The sequence below is a fragment of the Tenrec ecaudatus genome, chromosome 1, assembly GCF_050624435.1.
Source record: "Tenrec ecaudatus isolate mTenEca1 chromosome 1, mTenEca1.hap1, whole genome shotgun sequence".
Lineage (NCBI taxonomy): Eukaryota > Metazoa > Chordata > Mammalia > Afrosoricida > Tenrecidae > Tenrec > Tenrec ecaudatus.
Window position 1 is genome coordinate 173,727,904 of NC_134530.1, and position 21,111 is coordinate 173,749,014.

Genomic DNA, 21,111 nt, shown 5'->3' on the forward strand with positions numbered 1-21,111 from the left:
ATTCCACGTGCAAGTTTTAGTAAGAATAGTAAGACCTTACTAGAATGCGGCACAGCTACAAGTTTTTGCTCTATTTATTTAGAAGAGCTTTTAATTCCAGCAGGCTTACTTTAGCCAGCTACAAGTTATTTGTTGCAGAACGTATGTTTTAATGTTGTTAGGTTTTCTTATTTTAAATAGACACTAAGGTTGATAAAATTCCTGCTTAATTATGCCTTTTCAGGAAAAGGACCAGGGAACCCAAAGCAAGGGCCACTGCTCCTAAAGATTCTCTTTATCCTAGGGGAAAACCTCCATCCTGCCGTAACTTACACAGCATAGTACTCTGAAGATTTTCTTTTTCTTGCAAGGTATATCATGACCAGTGGCAGAACAATGGAATCTACAAAGGAGTTCTTTGCAAAGCACAAGTACTTTGGTTTGAAAAAGGAGAATGTAATCTTTTTTCAGCAGGGAATGCTGCCTGCTATGAAGTTTGATGGGAAAATTATCATGGAAGAAAAGGGCAAAGTTTCTATGGCTCCAGGTTTGTATTGACTCTTGTTTTATGGTGATCAGACATGCTCATAATATGGATCATTCATTATATATATTTTTCCTTTCTGAGATGGAAATTTGGATGCTAAAATTAATGTGTGTGTGTTTAATTTGGTAATGATTGAAAAAAAGTGAGAACGCTCAATAGTGAAATGGATACTTGGGTACTTTTTGTAGAAATCTAGGGGCATTCAGTATGTTCATTCTCTTTGTTCCGTATTTTAGGTACCCAAGGTTCATGCTACATGATTTATTAGTGAAAAAAAGGAAATAATGTGTTAATCAGTGAGAGGCTAAATTATGCTTTATCCAGCATTAACTGTCTTAAACAAGGTGAAATAATTGGAGGCACTCAGTCACAAAGGGAAAGAGTTTGAGTGGGTTAACAGAAAGCATGCTACAAAAGACTTAGTCAGTCAGGGCCACCACTTTGCATAAATCCAGGGGCTCCATGCCCTCTGTTGTTTGTTTCTGGTGCCCCTGGGGCCGGCCAGTGTGTGCCTGGGTCATCACATGCAGTGGGCCTGAGTGTGAGCCCAGTGATAAAAGTCCACACGGACGGAGGGATTCATATCTGTGAGAACCTGTGCTCAGTGACTGAGAGGAAAGAACCAGCACAATTCACAGCGGAGACCTCCCCTTGTAGGCTTGTAGTTCCACTCAATTCTTTCTAGTTATTGAAGAGAATTTACTATCCTTGGATCTATTTTGTGAGGTATTCTAATTTTTCTTAATCATTTAACCAGTGGCTGAGTTTGTTGAGTAAAGAAATCCATAAAAGCAGCACTGAAAATAAAGGAGAGGAAACTTCTTAGATTTAGTTTAAGCCACAGCAGACTCCTGTTAATCGATTTTTAAATGGAAATTATTTAGTATAAAATGTTCATCTGTTTTTGAGATGAGATCTAGTCAGTGTTGGGTTGATAAATGCCCCAGTGTTAGCAAGTCGTACAAATACTAGCAAAACTTGAAGTGATCCTTATGTGAGAAAAAGGACTTCACATTTCACAGTGAGAAGTGCAGAGGGATCGTCGAAAAGGGAAAGAATAACTGGGCATTTGCCTGCTCAACATCAGTGATGCCATTCCCAGATGGACGTCAATGTTTCAGAGCATGCAGCATGACTCTGACATCTGAAGCCTGCCTTAATGATGCTTCATTTCCTTGACCCTCTGCTGTGAGGTCGTGGCTTTCAGAGACCCTCACCTTGGTATGGAAACATGAAGCGATCTTTGGGCTGCTGACGTAAACATGGGTCTTGATGTGCCACTTACGGGCTGTTTTTCCCCAGATGGGAATGGGGGTCTGTACCGGGCTCTTGCAGCCCAGAACATTGTGGAAGACATGGAGCAAAGGGGCATTTGGAGCATTCATGTCTATTGTGTTGACAACATACTGGTGAAAGTAGCAGACCCACGCTTCATTGGATTCTGCATTCAGAAAGGAGCAGACTGCGGGGCAAAGGTAATGCCTTTCTCATGTATATAGTAAATCATCTTTTCCGGTCAGTGTATATATTCTAGGAGCCATACTTGGTTTTTCAGTGTAATTTGAATACTTCAGATCCATTCTTGCTTCTAAAGTACTTATACTAGCCTTTCCTCGCTTTTTTCTTAAATTCACAACATTTGATTTGAGAAACAATCATAGACCTCAATAAGAGCTTAAAACATGAATTGTAAATACTTGGGAAATGAATAGTAAGCATTAGTGTGGATAGATTCATTCATGGCATGGATTCATTACATGTCAACTTGTGCTTGATCAGGCTAATTTATTTTCTCGTTATGACAAAATGACTAGAGTAGTAGATAAGGAAGGTGCAGTAGAAATCGCAGACTGAAAATTTAGCAAGGCACTCAAACGGTTATTTCATGGTATCCTTGTTAGTAAGATGGAGAGATGTAGGTTGGGGATAAGGACAGCCAAGAAGATCAATAACTTCTTGACTGACCACAAACACACTGATAGTAGAGAAGTTTGCATTCCCAAAATAAGACTCTTATTGGCAGTATTCTTTTGATTTTTCAGTCAAAGAGATTAAGTGTAGGAGGTAGGCCTCTTTGGTGTTAAGCAAAATATGTAATATATCTAGCAATAAAATAAGACACATGCAGCTCTTTAGAAGACTTAAGACATAAATACTTCTTTCCTGAATGAGAAGATTTAAGTCTGGGAAGGTATCAGTTGTCACCAAATTAATATAGAACACAAACTCAATCAGAATCCTACTCACACTCTTTTGGGGACATTTGACAATTGTGAAGTTAAGAATAAGCACATAAATATTGTCACGAAAATATTGATAGCAGGATAATGATAGCAGGGAGGGATGATGGGAGACAATCTACCCAATATTAAAATGGGTTATCAAAAAAAAAAGAAGTAATTTTTGTGGTGCACCGCCTTTAAATGATAGATGAATGGAACAGAATAGAAACTATCCATCTCTATATAAGAATGTTGATTATGATTATGTATAAGATTATGATTATGGCCTTTCAAGTCTGTAAAGAGAAGAATGCACTAGTCAGTAAATGAAGTAGAACAGCTGAAAGAACCCAGACCTGTGCCTCAAGAAAAGTGCATAACAAAATTGTTTTAAAATGGGTTATATAGTTAAGGACAAAATATTAAACCTATAAAAGTGGTAGAAGAAATCTAGAGTAATTTTATAATATCGATGTGATGGGGTGACCTTCCTACCCAAAGCTGAAGCTTCTGACAAAAGCAGACTATATATAAAATTTCTGGATTTAAAAAAAGAAGACCTGCCATAAGAGATGTGTCATATTTCTGGTTGCAGATTTTTTTTCTATTAAAAATATGTCATTTATCTCAAAATTAATCTATAAATCTAATGGGAAGTCACATCCAAAAGCTGAAGTCTTAAATTTATGAATATAAGTTATAGAAAGATTGAGCTGATGGACCTCCTGAGACTCCTTCTGACTCTGGATGAAGCAAGTGGTGTCTGGTGTATTTAAGACACGTCACTCTTCTAATTTAGCTATTGAACTTTAATAGAAACACAATGTATTGGATTCTAAGTAGCTACTAAGTTTTAAAAAAAGGAAACACCAGAAAACAATAGCAGTGTACTTCTGCCTTTGTTCCACCTGGTGTCACTCTTCTGTCTGAAACAGCAGCTCACATTTTATTGCTCTGAATGGCAGACGCAGTGTAGAGTCTATAAAATTAGAAAGCGTTAAACCTGGAAGGGACCTCAGTTGGATCATGTGGTCAACCCCTTTAGCCCAGAAATGATCACACTGAGTTCCAGTAGTTTATAAGTCTAGGTTCAAGGTCTGGAATTATAGTAGGGAAGCCAAGACTAGGCTTCATATTCCTCAACCTCTAGTCTGAGTACCATGGAGCCCTGGTGACCGGTGGGTTAGGGATTGGGTTGCTAACTGGAAGATGAGCGGTTGGGAGCTGATTGTTCCCTTACAGATTTACATACCCAGGAGCCCTGCAGAGCAGCTCTGCTCTGTCCCACAAGGTCCCTGTTAGTTGGAATCGACTAGATGGCAGTGGGTTGTTTTTTTTTTTTTTTGGTTTTAGTCATAATACCACACCACATTATAAAACCAAAAATCTGTTATGTAAGTAATGCTTTGCTGGCAGCTCAAAAATCATGAAATGTGATAATACCACTCTCCTTGATGTGATTGAACTATTGAATTGTATGATAAGTGAATTATATGCCAATAAAACTGTTGGGGAAAAATTAATATGAACAAAATAACTCATCAAATGAGTGTGTGAACTGCTAGTACACTAATCACCGAGGGACATAAGCATGATTAGGGAGTTACTTGTCTTTATTGTCTATGAGTTGTCTAGGGCAGATCACTGCACAGCCCCGTATGTAGCATGTAATGTAGCTACACAGTGAGTGAGCAAAATAAGAGTTCAAATGGGAGAAAAATATGGCGACGGATTCTGCTGAAAACCTTTAGAAGTGTTAGAAGTCATGTATCTAATTAGTCTCCTTTACCAATGATAAGAGGTTGCGGAGTGATTCATAATGTGGAAATGGAATTCTTTGCCACGCTTTAATAGGCCCTATCTTGGTGGGAGAAGGATGTTTTTATGGAATGAGAGTCTTGAGAAAAGACTTACATCAAAGGATTGTAAAACCGGAGGAGGGTCGGAGCCCAAATTGCGAGGATCTGGTTTGCAGGAGGCTATGGACGACAGTGGGAGCCCAGGATCCATTTGTGGGAACTCCATAGGAAACATCCCTCTATCCACAATTGAGGGGTGGGAAGGAAGGGGTTACTCAACAGCACATTGGAGAGATGAGAATACAAGATCAAAATCTGACTTGAACAGTTAAAAACTTTGTCAGTTGATCCCTCCTCTGATGCATGTTGGACCTGATATGGTTTTCAACATTTTCTGTATTTTTTTTGTTCACATTAGGGTGTATCTTAGAGGTGTTATATCATCGAAGGTCACCCTCTTGAAGTTGTGTTATGTTTTTCTGTTTTCCGGTGTGTGAGACTCAGGATTGATGAGCCTAAAGGGACAGCAAGTGGAGTAAGGCTTTCACCAGGCAGGGGGTACCTCGGTGGGGTTGGTAAAAGGGAGATGAGGTCAAGTCGTCCAGGAAGAAACAGAATGCCTGGAAACGGAATGTAGTAGCAAAGGTACAACTCTGCTTGACAGGATGGAACTATGGAATGATAGAAGTATTAACTCCCAATTAATAATAAGAAGAAGACGAAGAAGACTTAAAGAGTGGGGTACTTGGTGAAAACACTGAGCTAAAAGGCTAAGGGGAGCCCTGTTAGTGCAGTAGGTTAAGCTCTGGGTGGCTCATGGAAAAGTTAGCCATTTGAATCCACAGACCATTCCACAAGAGAACGATGAGGCTGCTGCTTCTATAAAGACTGAACCCTAGGGAGCACTGTCGACCAGGTCATCCAGGCTTGCGAGGGTCGGGATTGACTCCTCAGCAGTCAGTTTCAAATGGAGATAATTTAATAAGGCAGTCAGCAACTTTGAGGCTATAACGTTATTTTGGACTCAGCTTTTCAGGATTTGGGAGAAAGATAGGTCTGTCTGTTCCTGTAAGGAGTTACGGTCTCGGAAACTGATGGGGCAGTTTTACATACACCCTGTCTTACATGGTTACTGTGAGTCCCAATCAGCTTGATGGCAATGACTTTGGTTTTGTTTTTTCAGGATTTAACTATGGAAAGTTGAGGAAAACCCTTTATACCCTAAATCTCCTATAGACAAGCTGGCTTCCAACTTTAGGCACTTCATAGGTGTTGTTTTATAATTTAGACTTTTATAATAAGTGCAGGCTCATCATTGCTATAAAAGTAAACCTTTCACCAGCAGATTTAATACCGTGGATATGTAAAATGTGACTTCTCTTATCTTTAATTTCCTTGGTTGATTGGGAAAGGGGTTTAGAACTGTTTTGTAAAAGCTTTCATGGATAGAAAGCTAGGTAGAATAGATGAAGTGGGAGGTTGGGCGGTTGAGAGACAAGAATCACAAACAGGCCTATGATTGATTCAAGTCATTTTGCTGGGTGATGTTTCCCTCCAGTTTAGTCCATTTCCTTGGTTTTTAAAAAAGTTTTTCATGGAATACTGTGCTCCTTTCAGGAGGTTAGACAGTGTTTTACACAGCAGGCTTCCTGGACACAGAAGTCCGGCCTCCGAGAGCTGGACGTGGCGCCTGGGCCACTAATTACTGTGTAAACCAAATTCTCCGTAGTGGCTGTGCGTGTCTCGGGGCGTCTGTTTCCAGCAGTATTTATTTTAAGAAATCAGTTGCCGAAGAATTTAAACTGTATTGGTATGATTTCATGTACGTTTGTCATTAACTCTTCAAATTATGGACAGATTTTTAAAAACACTCAGAAAGAAGCCTGCTGACTTAATGGTTGGCAGGGCAAGCAGAACAGAAACGGTCAGATAACTTTCAGTGTTTGATTCTTATGTTGTATTTTCAACACATCTGTACCATGGTTTTATACTTGTATATTGCATAGCGTTCTTTCATAATTTTCTCCTAAATTTTTAATTGAGGCCTGTGATTTCTGTATAGAAGTAGGGCAGCGGGGCAGCAGAATCACCTGTTGTGGTTTTTCAAGTTACATACTCTTACCATTTAAATTTGATTTTGTTACACATCCTTCTCTCATCTTCTCAACTAGTCTAGAACCGTCACAGATTATCAAATCACTGGTTAAAATTTTTTTCTTTACAAAAAAACATGGGGCCGTCCCAGAAGCCCCCGCGCCGCCGGGGGCCTCACCGGCAGCGCGCCCTTCCACGGCACGTGGCACCAGCGAGATGCCCAAGTCCAAGCGTGACAAAAAAGTCTCCTTAACCAAAACTGCCAAGAAAGGCTTGGAACTGAAACAGAACCTGATAGAAGAGCTTCGAAAATGTGTGGACACATACAAGTACCTCTTCATCTTCTCCGTGGCCAACATGAGGAACAGCAAGCTGAAGGACATCCGGAACGCCTGGAAGCACAGCCGGATGTTCTTTGGAAAAAACAAAGTGATGATGGTGGCCTTGGGTCGAAGCCCCTCTGATGAGTACAAAGACAACCTGCACCAGGTCAGCAGGAAGCTGAAGTGTGAAGTTGGTCTCCTTTTCACCAATCGAACTAAAGAAGTGAACGAGTGGTTCACCAAGTTCACGGAGATGGACTACGCCCGAGCCGGTAACAAAGCATCCTTCTCGGTGAGCCTGGATCCTGGGCCCCTGAAGCAGTTCCCTCACTCCATGGAGCCACAGCTGAGGCAGCTAGGCCTGCCCACTGCCCTCAAGAAAGGTGTGGTCACCCTGCTGTCTGACTACGAGGTGTGCAAGGAGGGCGACGTGCTGACACCGGAGCAGGCCCGTGTTCTGAAGCTTTTTGGCTATGAGATGGCTGAGTTCAAAGTGACCATCAGGTACATGTGGGACGCATAGTCTGGAAGGTTTGCGCAGATGGGCGACGACCTGCCAGAGAGTGCAGAGGAATCTGCGGAAGAGTCGGCACAAGACAGCGACGACGACTGACCGGGTTGCCCACATGCACACCCACCTGGCAGCCCCAGGGCTCCCCTCGCCCCAGCAGCAGGATGCCCCTGCCTCCACCCCACCCCCACCCCGTGAGGGAGCAGCTATTTATTGTGCAACGGGAACGGACTGTTTTTATATAAGAATAAAACTTCATCCACAGGGTTCCTCCTGTGGGCAGTAAAAGGAACTCTTCTTAGAAAAAGGAAAAAAAAAAACATGGAATCTCTTACTTTAAACAAAATTCAGCATGCAAATAGATAAATGTAGGTGGATTTTTCTGATTGGAGTGGGCACGCAAAAATATGCCTGTTCTTACACCCTACTTCCAATCTTAGTTCCTGAAAAACAGGAAATATGCAGTATTTATGAAAGCCAAATTGAAAAGGTGCTATTTTCAAATGAACTAAGGATTTGGGCAATATAAAATGGGATATATTACCATACTTCTTTGAATTGCCTTTCTTCATGAGATGCCCAGAGAAATTTGGTTTATTCGCAGAGTAACTAAGAGTGGCTCAGGATCAACTAAATAATGCCCAAATAAGACATTGAGGGACTGAAGACTTTCCAGACTGTGTACATATGGCGGGTATCTTATTCCAAGGCTGAGGTGGGAAATAAGAAGGAACTAATTTACACCATTTCTTATTGGAAAGCAGTTGGTCAGAGGATATAACGGTGGTTAGGTGATTACTACTGTCCAGGCTATGTAAGCAACATTGTAATGTGGCCTTTGAAAATTATAGCCCTTGAAAGAACACTTCATTTTATTTGTTCCCTCATGTCTCCTGTACCAGGTGGTAGAGAAAACAAACCCCACAGAGCCCGTTGGAGTGGTATGCCGTGTGGATGGAGTGTACCAGGTGGTGGAGTACAGTGAAATTTCCCTTGCAACTGCACAGAAACGAAGCGCGGATGGACGGCTGCTGTTCAATGCAGGAAACATCGCCAACCATTTCTTCACCATCCCTTTCCTGAGAAATGTAGTCAAGTATGAGCGAGATGGGACCCCTTCCAGCTTAGCACACTGTTAATCAGACGTGAACCCCCTTGAGAGAGAGAGAGACAGGTGCCCCGCATAATTCAGCTTCTTTATGGATCACCTTTCTCAAATGGAAACTGGTCTCATGTTTAGTGGTGTTGTTTGGCATGGTAGTTGCTTCGTAAGGTAAAGCTGTTGCATAGGATTAGAACTAAGAAGAGCCCGTGACTCAGAACGTTCACGGGACTCGAAAGAACTTGTGATCTGTCTCCTCTCCTTCCCCTTCCTACAATGGCGCTAACTTCTGGGGAAGCAAATAATAAGAAATGAAACGCCAGCTGGAAACTTAAAAAAATATGTGGATGTCCATCCACACCTACTGAATCAGAATTTCTGGGGAAGATTCAGGGCAACTATGTTTTTAAAAAAGCTGCCCACATAGTTCTAATGCCATTGATTGCCAGGTTACCATTTAGAAAGTTCATTAAAGAGTAACATAAGAGGAACTCGATACCTGGGCGAGAGCCCGCGTGGCCAGGTGCGCTGTGCTAGATACGAGAGGAGCAGGTGTGCTCACTGTAGCTTAGATGAGAAACACTCTCACATCTGATTCTTCATTTGGTAGCTTCAACTAGGCAGTCAAGATGCCCACTGACTTTTTAAAAAGTCAATACGCTTTACTTTAGAATATCAGCCCATTCCCTCTTTGACCGTGGCATGTGGGACTCTGTTACAAGTTTATGCACCTGAAAGGGTTGCAACTGGGAAGTTTGGGGCAAAAAGAGTAGGACATTTTGTAAAATACATGGAGCTGTGTGTGTTTAAATATAAAAATCATTGTTTGATTTCTTTACTATCAGGGAATGAGTGGAGAAATCTGTTCATTTACTGTTTAAAGTAAGAACTGAAACATAACAAATATTCATCACTTTTAGACTAGTACCATTTATTGATGCATTTACACCCAACTTTCAGCAGGTTTTTTTGTCATAATCCAGCAGTTGATTATATCTTTTCCCCTCTTTCCTTGCTTTTTAGTATTTTTGAACCTCAGCTGCAGCACCATGTGGCTCAAAAGAAGATTCCGTATTTGGATTCCCAGGGGCAGTTAATTAAGCCGGACAAACCAAATGGAATCAAGATGGAAAAATTTGTCTTTGACATCTTCCAATTTGCAAAGTATGTTTTGAATAGCACTGTTTAGAAAATTTCATTACCTTTGATTTTATTTTTTTATACCAATTTTTGAAGACCCCTTAGGTATATATATCCTGACATGCTATTTTTATTTCAGGTAGAAGCTGTTAAAAGATCATTGATAGTATATATGTCAGACACGGTAATTTGATCATGACATCTATTCTAAATTCATTATAACTCTGTAGCACAAAACTTCAAATTTAGGAGTGAATTGCCAAGTTAATTAATTATCTGATTCACCTATAAAATTGATAAGTTATTTATTTTGGCTAGAACTATAAATGGTTGAGATAAAGAATTGACTCATTTTGTGTTTAGAGTGATTTACTGACATATGAGCAAATGTTTCAGTGAACGTGTTTCTAGATTCCAAGCGCAAATCAAAAGTCGTGCTATGAGGCCTCCAGCTTCTGCATGCACAGGTTTATTCTAAACAAAGCATGTTTACACGGCCTTTGCTCGCAGTGGATAGCTGCAGATAAGTTCTCTTAGCAGTAGTACTTGTCTTAGTCTCATTAGGCAACCGAGGTAAATACTGTCACATACACACAACCCTGCACTATCAGTCATAACAGTCAGCTCTGGATAGTCAAGTTGGACAAAGGTTGGAGTTGCAAAAGATACTGTGTCCACCAATATATGCTGGTGTGATAGGATGTTTCTACATGCATTTTAAGTGCTGTAAGTATGAGGCCACATCAAAGTTCATGGAAAACAGAATTAAAAATCATAGAATTTTTCTACAACCTTCTTGAAACTTTCCTGTATAGCCATAAATCCAGTGGAGCACATAGCAGGTACAGCTTTGACACCTTGTGAGCCATAGGCAAACACCTGAAGAAATGAGTTGCTGGGCCTGGGGGCTCAGGACCATGGACTCAGAGGACACCAGGCATCATAGCCCACAAAGACCAAGTTGTGTACCTACTTCATTTGGTGAGTATTGACGGGTCTGAAAAGCTTGTGAGCAGCCATCGAAGATAACAATTGTTGGATTCCCCCTGTCTGGAAGACAGAAGAGTGATGACAGTTGAAAACGCAAACACAGTTTGTCCAGCAGACTCATGAACCACTCGCTTGAACTAACGTGCCACTCACTCGAACCAGAAGAACTAGATGAGGCCTGGGTGACACTACGAAGTGCGCTGAAAAGGGTCACTCAAAAAGGACGAGGCTTACTTATATGTCAGAGCGTCTCAGGACCTCTGAGACTGCGGCCCTTTGTCACCTGTCAGATCTGGAAAAGAACAGCCCCGTGACTCAAGTGTCACCCAAACAGCAGACAAGTCTATAAGGTGAACTGGGACACCAGGCACACACTTAGAACAATCAACAACAGGAGTAGAAAGCCACTGCGTTCTGCACATTCTCACCAAATAAAATTTTAAAAGAGAAGTTTCCAGTCAAAATAGTGGTTTCTGAGGTAATCTGCTGGGCTAAGTAAATTCAAGGTCAAGAGGTCAGCTCAGAAAGTAATGGGAACTGTTTTTGAGGACCCCCACGGGATTGGCCTGGTAAATTCTCTTAAGACACAGGACAATCATGAGGACTTACTGTAAAGAAATTTCAAGAAAATGGAAAGCTCCCTTGGTAAGGAAAAGGCTAGGAAGGTTGCATCTGGGGTTTTTCTGTTGCTGTAATTCACTCACTCATTCTTCACGGTTAGCATGGGCAGCCCTGCGGAGTTTCATTGGGAACTCTTACTCCTTCCATCCACAGCCCTGAGCTTGCCTTTTCAGACACCTTTTTGTTCCCCAAACTCAAAGGGCAACTCGCAGGGACATTATTCGAATCCCGCCAGGCTGCTCAAATGACCATTTTGACATGGCATTTAGTGAAGAGGGCAGGATTCTATGGAGAAGGGTTAAAGATAAGAAAGCAATTTAGAAGTATATAAACCTATATGGAAGTTATGCCTAGAAATAATAGCTTCACATTTTGGTGTTTTTTTTTTTTCCAAGCAAGATGTGTGATTTTATAGCAGTACTTTTTTTGACTTTATAGCTCACTATAAAATCTTATATTTGATGTTAAGATAAATGCCTCAGAATTTGACCAATATGAAAATGCAGAAGACCAAGTGTGTAAAAGTAATCTCCCACATACATTTCTAAATCATCCCTTTTTCCAGCTTTTTCTCCTCCGCTCCACCTAGAGCAGGTACTGTGAGCTTTGGACATGAGGATGCCTAAACCCTGGTGATCTGTAGTTGACAGAGGAGCTAGTATTCCTTTGCTTTGCTTCACTTTCTTGCGCAAAGGGGAGGGGCACTGTTTATTCTGCATTTGTTTGAATTTGGGTTAAGAGAGTATATTATTGAAAACCAAAGCCGTCACGCTGTAAAAGGGGGTCCGGAGCTGTGCAGTCGATGGCGGTTATAACAGAGAAATCTCTGAATGTTTGGTCTCTAGGAAGTTTGTGGTGTATGAAGTGTTACGGGAAGATGAGTTTTCCCCGCTGAAGAATGCGGACAGTCAGAATGGGAAAGACAATCCCACCACTGCGAGACACGCTCTGATGTCTCTTCACCACTGCTGGGTCCTCAATGCGGGAGGCCACTTCATAGACGAGAACGGCTCTCGACTCCCAGCCATTCCCCGGTAAGTTAACGTCCTAGCTTCTCTGCGGGAATGCCTTCTTCGATTTCCTCTTGGAATTCTTTCTCTTCCTTTTGTGACGTATCCTGTTTTGTTTGTTTGCTGTTCATGAAAGGAAACGTTAAAGTAGGTAGTTCCTAATATGAAACAGTGAAAGCGTTGCCCGTCACAAAGAGAATGATAGCTTTACTTCCTCTTAAAAGAGGTATTGCTTCCCACTCTTGTTTTTCTGGGTACATCCCGCCACATCAGTGGAAAGCCTCCTCGTGGGTAATGGTGGGAAGGTAACTCTTTACTTTCACCTGGTGGTTAAAGCATGCTCTGTACCACTGGCAGGGCAAGATCCCAAGCTGTGAATGTTTTAGTCACAGAAAGCTGCTTGTTGCTGCCCATATATCTGTAGCCTCCCTGCAAGTGCTGCGCATCCAGCCCCAAAGACCTGCCACCCACAGGCGGCCTTTGGGCAGTAAGATCCCCACGATTCTCACGAGAGCACTGTGAGTTTGCCAAAGAAGGTGCCAAGAAAGGGAGTGAATGCCAGTTTACATTCATTGATAACTCAAATTTAAGAAATGGTCTGAGTTTTTAGAAGTCTTTTTTTTTTTTAAAGCTACTTTTAGCTATTCCTGGCCAAGACAGAGGAGCCCTGGTGACATACTGGTTATGTGTTGGGCTGCTAACTGCAAGGTCAGCAGTTCCAAACCTCCAGCTGCTCTGCTCCATCAGTAGGTAGTCTTGGAAACGCACAGGGCCAGTTCTACCCTGTCCTGTAGGGTGACTCTGAGTTGACATCAACTCGATGGCAGGGAGTTTGGCTTGAGTTTGTATAAGACAAAGTTAAATGGTTCTTATATTTTATGATAAAACCTTCATCAGCACCTACAATTTTTCCCTTCCTAATCATTCAGTATTTTTGTATTTAAGTAAAAAATATTCTGCCTATAATTTATATTCTTCAGGGATAAAATGATTGGCCTGTGTGTACCTTGATGAATATTGAACACTGGGCCTTAGGTCTTGTTGGCCCCATAATTGTGTATTCACAAGTGACATCGTGGTGGCCTGTCTCACAGTCCAGGGCCATTTCCAGCTACTCTGTTGACAACGAGCTTGCTCTTTGGCATGTCAGGTTGCCCTCATCCTTCATCGCTGGCCATCAAGCCCCTCATCCCCAGAAACCAGCCCCCTCACCCCCACCCCCCGCCTACTCTCATCTCCTTTGTTCCGTTTTGGTTTGCTCTGAATATATGCCATTTGGTCAAGTATATTTTGCACCCTGACTTCATTGTTATTGTTTTGATTTGTTTCCATTTCCATTAATGCTTATTTATTCCTAATAGCAGTGCTACAAATGGAAAGTCAGAGACCATCACAGCTGATGTCAATCACAAGTAAATATACCAGCCTGCCTGCAGTGCACGGTGGTGGGGCTGTGCTTCCTCCATACTAACTGGCCTTGCCGTCAGTGCTGTGCCTCTCGGGAGCATGGGGGAGGGTGGTTGAAATTTTGGTGTGGGTGTACTGCTTACTTGGTGGCAGGTATCGGGATGACACTAACTCAGCCTCAGTGCATGCAGGAAACGGGAGCATGCTTTACTCAGTGTGGGAGTCACAGTAAGCAAGGTAAGCACAAGCTTACTTGTGCTTACTTACTAATGTGTGACAGACCAGTTCACATATTTAGTTACCGCATCAGAGATTCTTCTTCTAAGAATCTCCCACCTTCCTACAGAATCAAAGCCTCTTTTTATTTACATTCTCTGATAGGGACAGAGTACCCAATAAGCTCTCGTAACAGCCGACAGCCTCAAAACCCCAACACAGGGTCGCCATATGTTGGAATTGACTCGATGGCAGCAGGTTTCATTGAGCCTAAGTCCAGGGAGGAGAAATGGCTTTCTGCAGACGGCCTTCCTGGATTGGCTGTTGGGTGTACGCTCAGTGTAAAGGCCCCGGCACACTAGATGGCCTTGTATGGTGAAAACGGATTTTGCTTTGCTCCCACACAGACAGCTCTCATTCGCGGTGATTGTGCATTGCTTTATTAGGTTGTTATCCTGCTCGGGCGGGGGAAAGTAGCTTTTTGTGTTAGCCAGAAGAGTGAGAAGTCTGAAGAGAGTGAGAAAACCATTATTTTGTAACTGAAGAGAACAGGCTGATATTCTTGCCGTACTTTCAGAGTCATTTGGGTTGGTGTGAAATTTAAGCTGTCAAGCTAATGCAGGAAATGTGTACAGGATGAAGGGTCTGGAGCGGGAAGTTATTTCAGAAGTAGAGTAGCACAGCTCCTCCTGACCCCACCCCCACCCCCACCCCGCACACACTCTGTGCTCCATCCATTTGTAGAATAAACGGAAATCAAAGTCTGGACGCTAGTCAGAGCACAGACTCAGAAATAGTTCTTACCAAAATTTGCAGCAGCAAGGGGTGCCCTTGGAGAGTGGAAAAGACTTCCTTACAAGTGAGAGATGGAAAAGAACTGTATTTTATAAAAGAAGGAAGCAACAGGATAGAGTCTTAAAGAATGGAAGCAAAGATAATGAACTTTGACTAAACAACATTTAAAAAAATTTTTCACCTTAAAGCCTGTTGAACAGTAGTAGATGCTAAGAGGATACTTAGCACCTAAAGAGTTGAGGGAAAGTCGTGTTTGGACTGCTAACAGCAGGGTCTGTGACTCAAACCCACCCACTGTGCCATAGCAGAAAGATAAGGTTGTCCCCATAAAGATGCATAGCTCCAGAAACCTTGTACAGAGTCACCATGAGTCCAAATCGACTCCACGGGACTGGGTTTGGGGGGCGGGGGGTGCTGTTGTTAGACTAATTGGCCTAGATGACCTGGCATTTTATACTTGGTGACTATCCTACTTTATTGACATCTCTCTAAATATGTGCCAGATTCTGGTCAAACGAGTACCAGCGGTCCACCCCGGACTCTAGGACAATCAGAGCCACATGAACCAAACGATCCCATTGGAAAGATGCATGTGTGTGTCAGTTTCAGCTGGGCTCCTGGGGGATTGAGCATTCCAGGATCAAAGGGTGATTATGACCCCGTGGAATACATAGCTGGTCTGAATATAGCGTCCCTCCTAGTACCGTGAAGCGCAGCCAAACTGCAAAACATACAGGAGAACAGTAAAATACACAGAAAAAAATGTCCTGGGAAAGAACATGGATGACCTTTAGAATAGTCCTGCCCAAGAGAACATTGCACGATGGAGGGATTGGTCTGCACCTGCGAGGCTCACTGTTATAGTCATCTGTGGCCACTAAGCACATGGGATGTGGCTATTATGATCGAGGCACTGCATTAAAATTGTTTTAAACTAAGAATCAGCTTTAAATAGACACATGCGGCTGGTGGGACGGTGGCACTTTAGAATGTTTGTTAGTATCATTACCTAACTGGCAAGATTATGGTGAGGGTCAACATAAGATATGAAGGATTCAAAATACCTAGTACTGGGCCTGGCACACAGTATGCATCCAACAAGCAGTTCTCTCTATCTGATTACAACTTGGGAATGATGGAAAAATGAGATGTACATAAGGCATAGCGATGGTGTGCTTTTAAGACGTGCTTGACTTTCTTGCATTTGCCCCAAATGATACCTTTCTGACCTTTCTAATTCCATTGCTAACTTAATCTTTCGGGAACTTAGTGACTATCCGGATGGGATCCGTTGCATTGCTCAAGTAGGAGTATTACCTGCAGGCTACTCGGAGGAAATTTACCGTTTGTACCTTCACAGTGGCAAGTAACCCGAGAAGCAAAATCTTTAACCAGTGTTTCATTTTTCCTTAGCTTGAAGGACGCCAATGATTTACCAATCCAGTGTGAAATCTCTCCTCTTATCTCCTACGCCGGAGAAGTAAGCGTGCACTGCTTTTCTCCCTTGTCTTACAAATGTCGGGTTCTGGGGTGTTTTCTAGAACATGCGGCATTGCCCTCTGGTCCTGTCCTCGGGAGCTCCTCTCGGGAAGGAGCTGAGAAGCTGGATTTGTTCTGAATCTTCTCTGAGAATTCCTGTGAGGGCTTTGCATTTACCTTATAAATGTGTTAGTGACCATTAATAGAAGTCTTTACTGTCTAGTCCATTTCACCTAAACATGGAAATACAATGGGCTTTTAAAAATAAGTAATTGGCTTTGTTTTTAGATTTCATTTGGCAATTTTAATGCAATGCTGTTTTTCTTCTTAGACTCGTTTGCTCATGTGCCCAATGCTTTTGCTTTCAGAGGTTAGGGATGTGTAGGGGTCTCTGACATTTTAATTATGTACTGTTGTTTTCCTGGAAATCTTTGACAACATTGCTTAATTCCAGTGTCAGAGACAGCCACCTTGCTTTGAACGTGTACGGGCGATGATTATAGGAAGAGTGACAATCACATTTCTTTAGAAATGATAATATAATCAATAAGTTTTCTTCTTTTACTTTGTGCGTTATGCTTCCTTGGTGGGCCATTAAATTCACCCTTAAAGCCATATCAAATAGTTTTTTGTTGAGTTTTAAAATTCTTCGTCTTAACCCAACTTCTGGCATTCACACATTAATCATCATTAGGCTACTAAGTCTCCCATTGCAGAAACACGTTCTGGATTTCATGTTAACTTTTCTTTTAGGGGCTAGAAAGTTACGTGGCAGACAAAGAATTCCAGGCACCTCTAATCATTGATGAGAATGGAACCCACGAGCTGGTGAAGAATGGTATATGAGCCAGATGCCAGGCGCCACCATCATCGGAATGGCTTTTCGTTTTGATAGACTGAATTGAAGGACTGCTCTCGGAAGACTGACATTTGAATATCTACAGGGTTTCCGTTAAACCTCGTAGTGATTAAAAACTCCCAAGATCCAGGTGTCTGACCTTCAGAAAGCGTTTTTATTATTTTTAACTCATTGAAGGCCTTATTTATATTTTTTTCAGTCGTGTATTTTTCCTAAGTGAAGGGAAATTGGCCCTCCAGGAGGTTTCCTTCAGCCCTAGTGCAGTTGGGATGCTGAGCCTCACTGTGCATAGAGCCGGAGCATTTCTTCTCAGAGTTGTACATAGGAAGAACATGTCACTGCACATGTCGAAAGGTTTCTTATGGTACTAAAAGTTTGTTTTATTTTATGAGACATTAAATTTTTAAAGTAATCGGACAATAAAAGAAAATTTTCTTCTCATCTCTGGAGTGTCATTTGTAGTGTGAGGAATTGAAACATCGGGACAATGTGAGAGTTGGGCAAATCTCTGAGCATAGGAACAAACAGAAACCTCGGCAAGCTTGCACTGTCTGCCTAGACATGATTTAACCCTCACAGGACATTTGGCAATTTCTAGAGACAGTTGGGTGGTTGTAACTGGGAGGTGAGGTGATGCTATTAGCAGCCAATGGGTAGAGACCAGGGTTCTTTTTCCCCCAATTATTTTATTGGGGACCTTTTTATGTGGGGCTCAATCAAAACTTTTAATTTCATTTCAAAGACTTCACTTCGTACTGTGCAGCAGCGAATACTCAATGTTAATGTTCACAAGAATCTATCAAATATTAAATGTGTGCATTTTCACCAACCCCACCCCACCCTGCAATACTCCAATTAGGTTGCGTGCCTGGCCCTGTTCCCCCAAGCTTCCCCCCCGCCAAAAAAAACCTGCTTCTATTGTTTTGGCCACAAATCAATATATCACAGTCCAGCTGGCTAGGCCTCTAATTCTGGGGACCTGGAAGTCCACTTCCCACACACTGGGATGTATCTCCCCCAACGTAAGTTTTCAGCAAACCCAATCCCAAAAATATATTCAAAGAAAAGGTGGGGACTCGGGGTCTCCTTAATTATCCACACAATAGCCTTTAAACTGTGAGTGAGAGAAAGACAAGACAAAGGCTGTGTGGTACTGTACACAGAATCGTCTGGGACACCATCCTTCAGACTTGAGAGGCAGGGGCCACTCCCTGTCAGTGATACTTGACCCGCTAGTCACAGTGGGGATGAACTGAAGGGAAGTTTCTCAAAGAGGAAGGGGGCAGCTGAGACTCAATCTACAAAGGGCTTCCGGAGAGAGGAGGAGCTCCTTGCTTCTTTGGATAAAAGGGTGACTGAGGGGTAGGAAGATTCGGGATGATCTGTGAGCCCACCCCTTTGGATAGCCACCTGGTAGAAACGGGAGGACTCCCTGATAGAGTGCAGGAAGAGAATGGATAACCGGGAATCCTCAGAGACGCACACCAAGATGGGCAGTGTTGGTGGCAAAAGCAGATACACTTGGCGGGTTCTGATCTGGCCAGGGTGAAAGAAGGAATACCGGGCAGCCTTAGACGTACCCAGGCTTTAGGTAGCTAGCACCTTTCAAGGTGGCACCATGGCCTTGCCCAGTGGGTGGGACCAATAAGAAGGCTTGTGGGCTGGTCCAGGCCAGATGTCTCCAGTAGAAACCTAGGATTCCAAGTGTTGCCACCTTCTGCCCACTGCCCCACTCTGCTTGCGTCACAGGCTGGGTGGAGGAGTTGGGGAGGAAACCTGGGCAAGGAGGGAGAGCCTGCCTCCCAGCTCTGCTCCCAGGAGAGGTGCACAGATAATCTCAGCAGTATCAGGCAGGTAGATGCAGTGGTCATGGTAGAAGTGACTTGCGGTGTGTATGGGTGGGGAGGGGTTCTTACAAATCTTATGACAATCCATTTGTATTAAGTGTACTTTTATATATGTTGCCATCAACATTTTAAAAAATCATTTTATTGGGGGCTCATAGCTCTTATCACAATACATATATACATACATACATACATGTGTCAAGCACTTTTGTACATATGTTGCTACCATCATTTTCAAAATATTTCCTTTCTACTTGAGCCCTTGATATCAGCTCATTTTTCCCCTCCCTCCCTTATGAACCCTTAATAAATTATAAATTATTATTTAAAAAAATGATTTTATTGGGGGCTCATAGAACTCTATCACCATCCATACGTACATTCATTGTGTCAAGCACATTTGTACATTTGTTACCATCATTCTCAAAACATTTGCTTTCTACTTGAGCCCTGGGTATCAGCTCTCATTTTCCCCCTCCCTCATGAACTATTGATAATTTATAAATTATTATTTTTTCATATCTTACACTGTACATTTCCCTTCACCCACTTTTCTGTTGTACGTCCCCCAGGGAGGAGGTTATGTATAGATTCTTGTAATCTGTTCCCCTTTTCCCCCTGTGTTAGTCCTGGATACTTTGAAGAAACAAATTCACAGAAACTCATGTATAGGAGAGTTTTATATAAAGGTTAAGTGCACACCAAGAAAACATCCCAACTCAGTCCTGCCCAAGCCCACAAGTCCAACATTAACCCATATGTCCAACACCAATCCGCAAAGATGTCCTCCATCTCACAAAATGGACTCATTGATGCCGACTGCAGGAGGAAGGCCGAGTCAGTGAACGTGTAAACATCTCAGCGCTTGCAGGGGTCTCCACATGGCTGTTCTAGCACCCAGGGCTGCCTTGGGGTAGGTCCACGTGGCTTCTCAAGGATGTCTTACAGGAAGTGAGCCTTGCCAGCTGAAGCAGGGATCAGGCTAAGGCAGTTGCACCCTGGTCCAACCATCAGAAAGCAAGAGACCCGAGAACTAGAAAGGCGAGGCTCACCGAGCCATTTATCCCTCCACCCTTTAATTAACCCAACATGTGTTTACCAGCCAGGTTGGCACAATAAACTAACAACCTCACCACCTCACTCTCCCTCCACCCTCCCAGTATCATCACTCAGCACTGGTCCTGAAGGGATCATCCATCCTGGATTCCCTGTGTTTCCAGTTCCTATCTGTACCAGTGTACATCCTCTGGTCTAGCCACATCTGTAAGGTAGAATTGGGGTCATGATAGTGGGGGTGGGGAGGAAGCATTTAGGAACTAGAGAAAAGTTGTATGTTTCATTGTTGCTACACTGCACCCTGACTGGCTCATCTCTTCCTCATGATGCTTCTGTAAGGGGCTTTGGGTCTCCACTTCACGCTTCCCCGCATTCATAATGATGATTTTTTGTTCTTCAATGCCTGATACCTGATCCCATCGACACCTCATGATCGTACAGGCTGGTGTGCTTCTGCCATGCGAGCTTTGTTGCTTCTCAGCCACATGGCCGCTTGTTTATCTTCAAGCCTTTAAGATCCTAGATGCTATATCTTTTGATAGCTGGGCACCATCAGCTTTCTTCACCACATTTGCTTATGTATCCATTTTGTCTTCAGTGATTGTGTCCGGAAGGTGAGCATCACGGAATGCCAGGTTATTTGAACAATGTTCTTGCGTTGAAGGAGTACTTGAGTACAGGCCCAATGTCCATCTGCTACCTTAATACTTAACATATCAGTATATGCACACAGATCGCTTTCCCTATTGTTATATAAAATATATTTATATATGTATATGCCAGTATTTCGACCTCTATAAATGTCTTTTGCCTCCTAGTACTTTCCTCTATTTCTTTTTTACTTACTTTCCTCTTGTCCCACTATCATGTTCAGCCTTCATTTGGGTTTCAGTAATTCCTCGGTTTCATTGCCCTCGATCAAGCCCTCAGTCAGGCATTCTACAACCTCCTCACCGTTAATTTTAGATACTTGCTGTTTTCTTATCCCTGGATTTGTTGACACACCCCTTTCTTCCTCCCTCCTTTCCCCCCTCCACCTCTCCTGTGTCCCCCTGTGACCATCAGTCCTATTGTTTTTTCCTCTGAATTGTTTAGTCCACCTATCTTATCTAGA

General features: G+C 42.6%; 1 protein-coding gene and 1 pseudogene across 5 annotated transcripts in view; both read left to right on the forward strand.

Annotated features, from left to right (window-relative positions):
* UAP1 (UDP-N-acetylglucosamine pyrophosphorylase 1) overlaps positions 1 to 17,535 on the forward strand; it is a 42,638-nt gene extending 25,103 nt beyond the window's left edge. For 3 of the 5 annotated variants that reach the window (XM_075564129.1, XM_075564148.1, XM_075564138.1), the window contains exons 4-11: positions 351 to 526; positions 1,829 to 2,001; positions 8,378 to 8,571; positions 9,601 to 9,741; positions 12,174 to 12,362; positions 13,700 to 13,750; positions 16,170 to 16,236; positions 16,989 to 17,535. In XM_075564129.1, coding sequence (XP_075420244.1) covers positions 351 to 526; positions 1,829 to 2,001; positions 8,378 to 8,571; positions 9,601 to 9,741; positions 12,174 to 12,362; positions 13,700 to 13,750; positions 16,170 to 16,236; positions 16,989 to 17,081 — 1,084 coding nt within the window. In that variant the 3' untranslated portion in view covers positions 17,082 to 17,535. The remainder of the gene's footprint in view (positions 1 to 350; positions 527 to 1,828; positions 2,002 to 8,377; positions 8,572 to 9,600; positions 9,742 to 12,173; positions 12,363 to 13,699; positions 13,751 to 16,169; positions 16,237 to 16,988) is intronic. The other 2 variants (XM_075564156.1, XM_075564164.1) reach the window with 2 other exon arrangements.
* On the forward strand, positions 6,821 to 7,737 carry LOC142462343 (mRNA turnover protein 4 homolog pseudogene; annotated as a pseudogene).
* Positions 17,536 to 21,111: the final 3,576 nt, after the last annotated feature.